Genomic DNA, 13681 nt, shown 5'->3' on the forward strand with positions numbered 1-13681 from the left:
CGTAGTGCATTAACTTCATTTATAATAAGATGCTATGAAAGGAACCTTGACGTATGTTTTGAAGTTCAGTTCATACAGCAGTTCTCAAGGTGGCAGAGATAAAAGGAACTTGTGAGTATTGGCTATGGTCAAATCAGCTGGAAGCAGGCTCTTCATAGCAGTTAAAGACAAGGCAGTATCCTGAATTAGCTCAGGTGGTTTGAGTACTGGAATTTGATCCTGTAGTCTGTCCTGCTTTGCTGTATTAAAATGTGTTACCAAAGCACACAATCATGGGTTTTGTTTCCTTTAGCATTTCTGTAGGGTTTATAAGGCTTTTCTATTTGCCATGTCCTCCGGTTGTGAAAGTTTCTTGTTGAGTGTTGCATTTGCAGCCAGTCGTCTGGGGCAGTGCCGCTCATGTGGAGCACATTGCTGGGGCTGTCAGGTGACAGCAGTCTTGGCGCAGCTGTTGGTGGTGCAGGCAGCCCCTGCCTGCCTTCTTCTGCCTTCCCTCTGCGCACCGCTTCTCCAGCTCAGACACCCTCACGCAGCTTCCGCACTGGCGGGGATCAGAGAGGCGATTATGCTTCAGGTCTTTGGGGTGATCCAATGGGAATTGCATTGATCTGGTGTTTAGCTCTGATCTTTATCAAATGGATAACTTCTAAGGTAGGCCATTTTATTATTCTGTTTTGACTAACTGGGTTTATAAGTGCCCTGAGAGAAAAGTCATTAAGAACTTCACGAGTACTTATTTTTCTTTTTTAAATCTAATCTGTTTTGGAAACACATCATTCAACATTTAAAATTGTGTTCCTTCAATGTTCATACATGATTTTGTAGCTCTTGACTCTCGCCTGCCTTGAAGTGGGAAGAGTGTGTTTGTAGCAGTGCCAGTTAGGAGACGGGGAAAATAGATCTGAAATGGTTTCTGAATGACAGGGGTTTGCTTGCCTCCTCTACCAACAGATCTTTACCTATATAGCCCTTTTAAGGCTTTGTGAAAATTAGGAAAAACAATTTTAAGCATAGTGAGAATAATATAAACTAGTGTATTTTGCTTCCTGGACAGGATATCCTTTTTGTATTGTTGATTTCAGGGTTACAGGAGTGGAAATACCAGTTTTGTTTGCTTTTGGGGAATACTGGCCACTTCATTTACTTTGTAGCCTTTCCATTTTAGATGCCTGTGTTTTGAAAAATATGTGCTAATTGGACACATTAGACAAAATTCTGAATTCCTGTTTTCTTATCCTAAAGAATGTAAGAATCCCTATAATGTTTATTGTGGTAGTAAATAGAGGTAGGATTGGTGCTTGCTGATGAGACCATGCTCTTCTCAGTATAACTCACTGCATAACCTGGAATTCATTACAAAAAAAGGAATAGATTTAAGTTTAGGATTGTGAAGGAGTGTTAGAACCATTGGAGACAATGAGAGAGACTGAGAAAAATCAGTGTTCATGCATTTGTGTATAGATCAGGTTTTTTATTAATACACAATTCTAACATTCCTGTGCAATTGACAGGAGAATCTGAACAAATATGAATTTGAACTTGTGAAACCAATCTTTGCCGGGTATCTATGCCTGTACATTTTGTTTTTTGCCAGTAACAGTTCAACATTTACTAAAAACAAAGCCGGGCAGGCTTAGTTACTGACACTTGTGATAACTTTTGTCACATCAAGAAAAAGACCAGGATACTGTAATGTGGATGTTCACTTGTGAATGATGGTGGATTCTAAATGCTGAAGTTTTACAGCCAGTGTGTTAGCTTAATACATACATCATCCACATTTTACTGGTATACAGTCAAATAACTGTTTTCTGAAACTTGATATAAAAAGCCTGTATAAGAATTATGTCTGTAATTCAGTTTGGTAAAAGATTCTGTTGAGGTGGGAGAAACAGGAATTCTAGGTAGCTGACATAATACAGTCAAGCATAAAAACCTGCTGTTTATGGTTGTGTTTTTAAAAGAAACAACTGTTCTCACATTTAACACATTTTTTTTGTGTTCATCCAATTATCCTATTGTGCTGTTGCTTGAGTCCTTCTGCCACTCCAATTTAGTTCCTAAGGGTAATGCTTCTGGGTCTTTCTGTCATCACTTAAGTCAGTCACACTTCTTGGACTATGCTTTCTATTCTGATCAATTTCCAGGCTTTTGTTTTGTATGTTTTTGTTAAACCTTGAGGTTTTTATGTTGGTGAAACTTTGGGTAAATCATATGATGCCACTTGATATAGATCTAAAGTGTGTAAGAGAAAATACCTTGCAGCTGCTCGTTAGACTTATGTTAGATGTAAGTATCACTAGTGTTGGTAACTATCATTCAAATGATAGCTAAGTTTATAAATGATTGCCATCTGTCTTGGGAAATGGTCATGTGAAATAGCTTTATATGGAAGAGAATACTGAAATTGCTACCCTCAGATATTTAAGCGGGGGGGTGTGTGTGTGTCTTAGAGCTGATTAGCTTTGCCTTCCCGAAATTAACTATGTTTTCTTATCACTGCTTTGATAAACTTTCAAAATACTGCTTTGAACTCAAGTGTAATACTTAGAAAACAGTAGTAGGATTGTTTTGCAGTGTCTTGCCTGAGTTCAAATGCAGTTTCAGTACTTTAAAAGAATATTTTTTCCAGTGCTTTAGTGAGTAAACACTTGGTGATGCCTTGTGGAAAACTTAAGTTAGCATGGAGCTTTAAATTACTTGAAATAATGCTAAGAATACATGGTGGGCTCACTTTTGAAATCCAATAATAGTTGGAGAAATCCCAATAGCCTAAGTTTCTAATTCTAGGGTCTTAGAGTCAGTAAACCATCTTAGAATCTGAAATAGTTTCCAAGCGTGTTTATTTGAGGCAGTGTAACCAGTAAGTTGCAGTTGCCATGATGTAACAGCTTCTCCAAACTTTCTGAAAACAATCCTCTGATTGTTGGTCAAGTTAAGTTGGACAGAAAAGCCAAGTAGGTAAAAATACCTGACTGGTTGTGTTGCTGGCCTCTTGATTTTTCTTTCCCTGCTTTTATGAACTGAAAACTGAACCACAGAATGTGGATTTTTTTTTACTCCCATCAGAAAGCATAGATGGTTCTTTCTGTGTGAGGTTGTGTATTCAGAAGGCCAACAGCTCTACCAGTTTCTGCTGTTACAGAAGGAGACCAGCAGTTGTTTTGCTTGATAGTTCAAAAGCTGCCTTGCTGTGCTTGCCAACAGTAACAGTAGTGCTCTGCTCTGAACTGGATTGAGAAGTCCTTGTGATAAAATTGATACATCAATGGAAATGTTTTTTTGGCACAAACACCAGCAGGTGTTCTGTTTCCAAGTGTTACGTGCATATGCTGTGCTCACTAGCATCACTGAAGTAGCTTCCCTTTGAAGATGTATGTGTGCTATTTTGGCATGTCATTTCCATTGCATGGCCTTTAATAACATCCTGTACTCTTGTGAAAAGATTTCTTCAGAAATCTTTCAGAATCTATCTTCTGGTAGATACTCCCTTCATCTATGTTTGTGGAGAACTTGTATGGTTGTTGCTCTTAAAGGATTAACGGATCTTTCACTTTAGTTTGAACATGTTCCGTTCACTTTGTGGAATAAAGATTTGGAAAAAAAAGAGGAGAAATTAAAGCTTTTCTTACTGTATTGCCCCTGAGAAGAATAAATGACACTCTGAAAACCTCACCTTAAATTTCATATTAAAGTGAAAGTCCAGTGTAAACAGTCATTCCCAGTCATCTTTTCTGACATCCCTCTTCACTGCTGAAGCAGTGTGCACCCAGTTCAGATGGCTGTGCTCATGTCTGGGAAGGAGTGGAGCAGTTAAGAACCTCACCTAATCATTTGGGAAATTGTTGAATCAGTTGGTGTCCAGCAGACATTCCCACCAGACCAAGTTGCCCTTGAAAAGGGAACCTGCCTAAACACAAGGGTTGTATTCAGTTTGAGCACTAGTAATTCTGTCTGCCTGTTTGAATGATGCTTATTTGTTTGAGATTTGTACAGAGGGTCAAAGAGTTCAGTTTATGGTTATTAACAGGTACAAAGCCTCAGGTACACCAAAGAGGTAGCAGAGATCTAGAAATAAATTTTTACACCAAATGAGCTAAAAATATTAACAATAACATGGTATTTTGAAGTGTCAGAAGTCAAGCTCTGTTCGTGCAGTTTTTAGTCAAGGTTTCTGTAGGCTGGCAGAGCGTATGCTACAGTCATCTCAGCTGTGTAATTAGGGTAAATTTTTAGTGTAACTATAATCTTGATGTCTTAGTGTAGACCACAGAGAGTGGGCCTTTGATTAGCAATGAGGGAGGAGGCATTTTTGGTGGTCAGCAAGGGCAGAATCCTGGTGATTAAATTGTCTGAACCACTGGGCACTTTATTTCTTTAGGTTTGCTTACAAATCTGCTGCACATGGCAGCTCACATCTCGTTAGAAGCTGATGCATTAAATCTTACCTTTCTCTTTGCTGGATTTAAAAAACAGAGTCTGGACAGAGTATCTTAAAGAACCACTGGCAGGGTAGATTAAATATAATTTTTTGTCTTTTCCCTCGCATTTTTCTAGAGTAATGTAGGGATAGTATAACAAGTACGCTGATAGTATTATTTGAAGTGGGAAAATAGGAAGTATACCTCAACCTGTGGTACATAGTCTGTAACCTATTTGCAGTGTAAGCTGACACAAAGCAGTATGTGTCTGCATGAGCATAGTATTATTTAATTTATCTACTTAGAACAAATTGCTGAAAACCTCTGTACCATTAGCTCCCCCCTCTGTCTCTGACTGCCCACCGCAGTGCTCCTAGCTGCCTGTACTTCACTCAGTTTGCCTGATCTGAAGGTACGAGGTGTGACTACTCATCACCCACCCTGTATCTGTCCCTTGGTGAAACCTGCCCATAAGTATTTTCCTCTTACATATTTTACTTAATACATTCCATGAATGAAGTCACTTTACGACCTCTACCCTTTTAACAAAATCAGCTGAAATTGTCCTACTACTTTTGAGGAATTATTCATAAGGTTTTCACAATAATTTTTAGGACACCATGCTTTGAAAGGTGATTTTTAAAAGGAGTTGATTGTTAAAATATTCCTACAAGATCTTTCTTGTAGGAGTCCTTGCAGAATGAAATAACTTGCTTGTAAAGGGACTGGTGTATCTTTTAAAAAATGTGCTTTCTCTCTGACATCATGGATGTACTGCTTTATTTAGCAAACAATATTTTAGAGAGCAAGTAATATTTTAGAATCAAAAGGATTTATTTTTCAGTAAATTCTTACATATTGTTCTATTTCTCAGAGACTACTGTTCCAGTTGGGCATGCTTCATCTAGCTGCATGTGTGCTTGGCTTTCTCCTGTATTAGATTACAGAACTGTACTGGACATGTCCAGAAATCTGTGATAGACAGGTGCAAATTGCAAGTTAGCACTAAATTACATCACTGATTGTGCCTAGTCAGTGATATGAAATGTTCCAGGCTACTGCAAATATACCCAGCTGAGATGTGCTGAAATTCAAACATAGGTTATATGAAGAAATTTGTAAATCTTAGTGGGAAATCAGCATCATTTTCTGGATGATGAGTTGTATTGCTGCCTTTGCCATCAGGACAGGCACATTGCTGTGAGAAATGCTGTACAAACATATTTGAGGGAAGGATTATTTTCATGATTTCTGATTTTCCAAGGAAATGGAGAACAAAAGCTAAGACAACAAAACTGCTGCACAGGGACTTCTTCCATGTAGTCTTCACAACAGCTACTATAATTGGACCCCTAGCTCCCCAATTGGAGCTAGGTCTTTGGTCATTTCTGTAATTAAATATTAATATTCCCTTTGGAAAAACTTCTCTGGCTTCAACTGTAATGCTTTCTTTTTTGTTTTAACATGAAAAATACTGTAACAATTAAGTGTGCTTCTGGGTTTGGAGTCTTAGCACATCAGTTGTACAAATCATGCTGAGACGTTGTTAATCTGTAGTCTTTCTTTGTGTGCATCCAGTTTGTTCTGTAGATAGATGCATGCAAGCAGTTTTGCCTTTTCCCCCTTCCAAATAATTTGTTTAATTACCTCTTTTTCTTTAAGAATTAATTTCGGTAGCCAACATCTGTTTTTCTGTCCCATTTCCTAACATGGTTTGGTTTCCCTCTTTTGAAGTTGGACTTTTTCAGGTGGTTGTGTGTACCTGGTATAGTGTTGTTTCTGCTACACAGCAGAAAAAAATAGGTGAGTGCATCCACCTCCAGGCTAGCTTTTACCTAAAGTTCTCAAAGGGGTATGGTAACCCTTTGTGGCACTGAAGGCTTCTCTGTCCTAAGTATAAAGAAGCAGCATGGTGGACAGGGATAGGTCATAGGAGTTTTTAACGTACACAGACACACTCACAAAATCTTACTTCTTTAAAGAACAAATGTTGTGAACTGGCAAAATTGAGTTCTGATTGTGAAGGTGTTCCTCTGATCCCTAGGGTTAAGAAAGAACATTAATGAACGCCCCAGGAAACAGCAGAAGATGGTGAAAGTGCAATAAAGGCAAGGCGTGAGGCTGGGTGCTAGGTCGTGCCAAGCTTTGAAGACTACCTGATGCCAGTGTTGTGTAACTATGAGAACATTCATCTAGCTTTTAGCTATTAGAGGGAGCGTTCACCACACTTGTGGGAGACTTACTGGATTATAGCCATTATCACATCAGTTGAATATGTATGGAACATACGTACTTTGTGTAGGTAAAAAATGCAGCCTACATGCGTGTGTCTTGGTGTCATGTGGGACTCTTCTAGACTTCTATCATCAAATGTGAAATTCTGCAGACTTGTTTTCTTTAAACTACCCTTATGTGTTACATCCTGCTTCAGTGGTACCGTGTTTTGTCTGCAGAGAGTACCCAGTGAAATGCAAGTAGCATGTGGCAGCCAAGTCCTGCCCTTGCAGAATATAGGTTGAATTCCAAGGACTGCAGTAATGGTGTCATTTGAGTTCTCTTACTTCTGTTAGAACTACTTTTAGCTTTGAAAGAGGGAAGTGCCACATAGGTAAAAATAAACAAACAAAGCAGAAACTGCAAGTATTCATTTTAAGTATTAGTTTCTAAAAGGCTCCAAGGAGCATGGTGGTTTTTTTGTTTGTATTTGTTGGGTTTTCGGTGGGTTCCTGGTTTGTTGTTTTTTTTTTTTTTTGTCTTCTTAATCTTACTATATGTCTTTCTTTTTTTAACCTGTAAGGATGTTTGAGGAACATCTGGAAAGAAATTGGGGTGGGGAGGAATATTTTTCTCCACACTCTGATCCTGTCCTTCCTTTGTCCCCTCCTAAAACAAAATCAGTATTTACATAACTGAAAGATGCATGTTCAAATGTCAAAAAATGTTGACATTTAAATTGGAATGTCTTTAATTGGAGACTTTATTTTCCTTTCAGTTTAAAAATGATTCAGTTCTAACTTGCATAACATACACTTTTTGTTTCAGAGACGTGGAGCTATTTCCTATGACAGCTCTGATCAGACTGCGTTGTACATTCGTATGCTAGGTAAGCGTGATACTTCCTATATTGCAAAGTTTTAATGTTTATGATTGATTAAAAGTATTTTTTATATTTGAATTTTTAAACTTGTCATTTGCTTTCTCCTCAATAATATTCTGGTTAGATTCTTTAGAAGAGTTTGGGTTCTTTTGTGGTGACTTCGGAATTTTTAGTTGTTTGCCTTTTTTATTTTTTTGAGTTAACGGTTGTTGGATGTTTTGCTTCTATATTAAAAAAAAATACAAATCTTATAATTAACTGAACATGTGTGGTAGAGTTTAAGTTTTCCAAGTGACTCATGATTGAGCTTTATTTCTGTGATGGAGTTTATCAGCTCTGCGTGGTATAACTTTGTGGGTAAAACCGTAGCTTAGAGAACATTTGTGTGAGATTTGCCACACGCTTTTAAAATGCAGCACTGAGGCTATGAAATGCTGAGGGTGTTCTTAAAATAATGATATGATTTTAAACAATACTTCTTTTATTAATACAAGATGATTTGAGAAGGGAAAGGATGCATGACAGGGCCAGTAGCTTAGTCAACTTACTGAAGAATGTTTCCAGAGTAGCAACTAGACAAAGGGTAAAGCCAAATTAAAATGAAAGAACAGAATTAGGAGGGGAAGCATCGGGGGGAGACCCTCTGCAATAGTGAGTGCATGAGGTCAGTGGCTGGGAGGAGAAAAATGTAAAGCTCTTGCAGATCTGGCTGCCGGATTCAGTACTTCCAGCACCTCTTCTAGAGGTTGCTGGTGGTGCAGGCGGCATGGGGACTGTGTATGTGCTTTAAGTCTGTTTCACTGCAAAATTATGCCACTTAATTTAAGCCATCTTGAGCTATGATTTTATGTTGAAATGGACTGTAAATGCTTGTATGATGTCTTGCACAGCTCAGTGAACATCATCAGCTAGTGATTATGAATTCTTAAACAGCTCCAACTAAATCAGCCAGATTTAGTTGCTCTCTTTTCAGTTTAGTTGTATATTGTATGTGTTAAAGCCCCCAGAAATTCCTAGCTGCATTCTCTATGAATTTGAAGTTGTAAGCTATATTCATGTGTACATATTTATGTTTATGTATATGAATTTAGTCATAACCTATGTATGTAGGGTAGGGTATACACATGCATATGTGTATATAAATCCAATTTTGACTTAATATATTCACATTTTTGTTTTTCAGTTATTTTGATTTTATTTTTTTGTAAGCTTGCGAAGTTGTTAATACCCTAGCAGTGACTCTAGTAAAGGATTTTTTGATAAGGGAGTGTAATTACTTTGGAGATTGGTTATGAGGAGGAGGACAGAAAATGCTGGCTTGTAAATGTTTGTTGAACAGACTGCTGTTTTATTTAATTAAAAATTTATTTTCAAAAGTTAAAATAACTTTTTCATTTTTAATCATCCTTTTTGCAGGATGAATACTAGAATTTTTCAAAACATTGTTTTTCTGCTCTAGTCATAAAATCAAGAAAGTAAATTCAGGCCTGAGGTAGTTTTGTTTCTTTGAATTCATGATACTTGCTTTTAAATTAAATTTATTTTATGCTGTGTTTCTGCTTCAAAATCCTACAAATTAAGTACTGTTAATTCCACAGCAGGGAAAATATGGTTTTATTTTGAAAAAGAACTGATATGCTTGAATAAAAGGTACTGTAAGTACATGTCTGTGGTTTTATCTTTATAAAATTAGTCTGCTAATGATAGAAACCCAGCTTGTAGGAAATTAATTCTTAATTTCTGGGGAGAAGAATTGATTTCTTTGCTATTTTAGATGTTTAACTGTACCATGAAGTAGTTAGGCCCATTATTTCTGCAGAGGGGTTTGTGATAATGCTCAAGTAAATCTAGAAAAAAGCAAAGCATGGCTTCCTGTGGTACTTGGTACATACACCTGAACTGAGGGAAAAATAATTTATTTTGAAATCTTTCTCTGACTATTCTCATAGGCAGAACTAGAATATATTCAGAATGTGATGTTAAGTAAATTAAATTTTCACTTGTTCTCTCATTGGAATGAATTCTTAGACTATGTGATTGGTGCTTGTATGAATAGTATAGCTGTTGCTGGCATCCATTGCTGTTCAGTGATGCTAGCTATTCAGAAGCATTTAAAGGTTTGACCTCTTCTGACTTTGGCTGGGGGAGGAGGGTGCCAACAAGCAAACAAAAAATTGCTTATTGGATGTTTGAATCAGTATGCTGAAGTTGTATTACTTTTTCGCTTGTTGGTGATGATATTGTTTTCCCAAATGTTACCTACACTATATTGTACAACTTAGCAGTTATTTACAGATTTATTGCTGTTCTATTTGTAAATGGACTGTAAAAAAGACCAGCCTGAAAGCTGAACAGTTGGATGCATCGGAATGTAGATACATTCATATTGGAGTAGATTCAAGAATGAATATATTAAGTTAGTTTTTTTTTTAAGAAATGTGAAGTACTGCATTCCCCATACAGTACTGGGAAGGATTTAGTTTGGGTTTTTATTTATCTTTGTATATTTTGGCAGAGTGAGCTTCAAGAAATCCTCAGCTGTAACTTAATGGGAAGTTAGGCATGGTCATGAGAGGTTTTGCCTATTACTTGGTTATTATTCAAAACGGATTGTATTTAATAATTAAATGTACCTCCATAAGGTGTTTATTTTAGCAGACCAAAAATACAAAGCTAAGGGTATCTAGGACACCTCCCTCTGCCTCTGTTTAGTTGTCCTGGCTGTAGAGTTGCTTCCTTCAGCGTTTTCAGGCTATTCCAGTGGGAATACAATGAAAATTCATTTGCGCCAAGTAAAGAGAAAGTAAAGAGAAATTACCGTGATATGGCGGTGTTTCAAGGTTCAATTTAAAAGATCAAAATTTAGGTGCACACAAATAAACAACTAATTCTTAGCTGTCTTCATCAGTGTCGACATAAACAAACAGCGATTACTAATGACTCATCTGTCATACGCCATTCCCAAAATATACACTAAGCCATTCCTGAGTAGCTTATTTACTATTTTAAAGTATAGATACAGATGCAGCATTGTAGAATTTTTCTTGGAAGGGCTAATATACCTGCAGCACCTCAGTCAGCTACTTCTCTCAGCAACTATGAGGAATTATCAGAATTTCTTGTAAGTGCTTCTGTGTAATCTTGATACTTTCTTGATTTTTCTCTTCCTTCCTTTTCTGGTTTCTTTTTCTTGTTGTTATATATTGCCTGAAAATTTTGCTGTTGTTCATGGGGTAGAAAGAGTGGGGCACTGACTACTTGTACTGGGGAACATGCACCTCTGAACTTAAACTGGAGCATTTTACCCTCCTTTAGAGGTCGTCATCACTTCAAATGGGAAACAGTGGAGGCAAGCTACTGTGTAATGGAGGGGCACTCTCTTCTCTGATAGCAGTTACGTTATATTCCTTTTGCTTCAGTTCCAGCATACTCAGCTGACCTGTCATCTATTTCTCCAACAAATTTAATAGGAACTTTAATCTCTGAAGCTAGTTATTCTTTCTGGAAATCCTGCTCTTCACAACTTCGTGGCTTTGACTTGGGTGGTTTACCTTGAAGTAATTTCTGCTCCCAGCTGTCTTCTGTGATCTCTGAGATCTCTGCCCCAGCTCTAGAAGGCCTCGGCTCCACAAGCAGCTGCTGCATTGTTACTGTGCCACACTGGAGTATTAGGGTAGCACAAACTATGTGCCCTGTAACCCTAACGCACAGGGATGTCAGCTATGGCATTTCAGCTGCCTTGTAAGTATCAGAGCTGTCCTTGCGGTGTGAGCAGGAATCTTGAGAGAGGGGTAGGAACCAAACAGTCTGTCTCAAGGTAAGTTTTGTTACAGCCCTGATTCCTGTTCAGTTTTCAGTTGTAGCTGCAGACCTCCCTCTTGCATTCCTTCTTCCAGTATTCAGTCTTCAATTGCGTTTCTGCCTGTATGACTTTTGTCTTAAAAATGCAAGCAATCCTGGTCACCTAGAACTATTCTGAAAAAAAAAAAAAAAATCTAGTGAAGTACTCAGCCAGCAGCTATTTTGTCATGTTGTGCACAAAATCAGATTGTTGTTGAAAGGAAGGTTTTATGTTTCTTAAATCTTTTTTTTTTTGATTCTTAGAGTTCACAGAAACTCTTAAAGAAGAAAAAAATTGTTCCTGGAAGTCCCCTGTCATTAAGATGCTGGACTTGAATGTGTTCCCCTAAGGAAACACAGGAGTCTCTTTAAACTAGCTAAAACTGCTAAAGAGACACTTGAGATTAAAATGGTTAGCTTGCTACCACTTCTGCCCCCTCCCTGGGAAGTTTACCTGTTAAGCACATGGTGTGACCTGATGATTTCAGAAGATTTTGTTATGACTTTTTTTTTTTTAAAGCCTAGCTAGGTAAATGAAAACTATTCATAAATTCTTTTGTTTTAGAATTGTTGTTGAATTTGAATTATCTTCAGCTACTGTAATAATGATTGGAATTCTGTTGCTGTTTGAAGGAACAATGTAACAGTATCCTTTTATCTGATAAAAGTAATCTTAAATCTGAAATATATTCAGCCTTTTTGTTAAGTTACCCATGATGATAAACATGTCTGTCATTTCAGAGTCACAGGGTTACAAAAATCCTGTACAGGATTTCCCAAGCAAATAGATGCAAATATGTTGTGTGCAAGTACAATGAAGTGGGTGCATTTGGGTGTCTTTCGATCTTTGCAGGTCAGATTAACTGAACAGTGAATGCATAATGGTGTTCCAGAATTTCTGGATGTTTCGGGACTTACTATGCATATGTAGTAGAGATTAGTTTCACTGTGCTGATAGCATATAATTTCATGATGTGTTTTTGTGTAGCTAGTTTAGTGCTATTACTTTTTATGTTTTGATATACATAGAAACTTCAGATGGTATCTTCAAATTCCATTTGTACCAATTTTTTTCCAAGCACATTTATTATCTGAAATCTTGAAAAATGGAGTAGTTCTGTACAGTGATAATGGAGACAGCTTTTATGCCTTTGATTTGGCCTAATAGGAATTTTTACTTTGTTTACTGTGATAAATTCCAGTCCTGTGAAAGTGATATCTTTTTCCAGATTAAATCCAAATTTTTTTTTAAATACCACATTTTACCTTTGTTTTTAGTATATCATTTCTTTTGGCTAACTAGTCTTATAAATAGATGTTCTACTTACTCCCTTTTGAAGCAGTGTAGTTAATTATACTTTTGCATTTCACTTGCAGACAGTTTTTCTTGTTTTCCTACTCAAGATATGCAACACTGCAGGCGTTTCAAGTGAACAGGGATACTGTTATTCTGTCTGCACTGTTAGACTAGTAGTAAATGAACAAAGCAGAATTTTTCAAGATACCAATTATCAGATGAACCTGTTTTGCTATTTGAAGAATTCCTTGTTACTCTTCAGGTATTCTTCTGCAAACTTCCTATTCTTGACACTTTGGACAAGTAAATTGTTCACCAAAATCTAGTTTACACTGACTGAAACTATTTGCTAGTTCACCTTATGGTTAGAAAATTTGGAAGGTTAAAACTGCCCTGAAAACTAAACATCACCTTTTCTGTAAGAAAATTAGCTCAAACTCTTTTAATTCAGCTGGTGAACTCATTCACACGGCTGTAGCTATGACTGGTTTCCCAGGTAAATCTTACTGAAAGGTAATGAAAGTTGCATTTTCCTCCATGTATACTAGTATTTTCATATGCAGCTACTAATGCATTTGCCTCTTCTTTTCCAAAATATCCTCACTTTTTCCTTTTTATTAATTTACTTTGTAAATAGTATTTATCAGTTGCTTGTGCCTAACAGAAGAGTTCTACAATTTGCTGCCTCTGTATTGCCTGGAACAAGACAAGCCTCTTGCACTCTGCTCAGATGAATGCTTGAAACTTTTATAAGTAATACACTGTCAGTGTCTGAGAAATAATATTTACAGGTAGTAATTGGGTTACTTTCCCTAGCAGGTCTGTTAAGGTTTTCAGTTTCAAATAAACAGAAGGGGTAGTAACTGAAAACCACGTATTTGTTATGTTTTTACTGATACATAAACCCAGACTTATCTGGGGAGCCCTGGGCCTACTTATCTCTTTGTGGTCCCTCCAGCCTGTCTCACAAGATAACATTCATCTGAAGTGTGTCACTATAGATATGGCAGTGTTTATAGATAAGTA

The 13681-nt window shown here is 37.1% G+C and overlaps 1 protein-coding gene across 5 annotated transcripts in view; it reads left to right on the forward strand.

Annotated features, from left to right (window-relative positions):
- The window catches only part of PDE7A (phosphodiesterase 7A), a 76233-nt gene that overhangs the window by 33580 nt on the left and 28972 nt on the right, over window positions 1-13681 (forward strand). For 3 of the 5 annotated variants that reach the window (XM_061448381.1, XM_061448377.1, XM_061448379.1), the window contains exon 2: window positions 7464-7524. In XM_061448381.1, coding sequence (XP_061304365.1) covers window positions 7464-7524 — 61 coding nt within the window. Of the gene's footprint in view, window positions 1-497; window positions 652-7463; window positions 7525-13681 lie in introns of those variants that run through there. The other 2 variants (XM_061448378.1, XM_061448380.1) reach the window with 2 other exon arrangements.

Source organism: Pezoporus flaviventris, unplaced genomic scaffold, assembly GCF_033815535.1.
Source record: "Pezoporus flaviventris isolate CSIRO_AGI_PZ_B2104156 unplaced genomic scaffold, CSIRO_AGI_Pfla_v1 ptg000007l, whole genome shotgun sequence".
In the NCBI taxonomy this organism is placed as follows: Eukaryota; Metazoa; Chordata; class Aves; order Psittaciformes; family Psittacidae; genus Pezoporus; species Pezoporus flaviventris.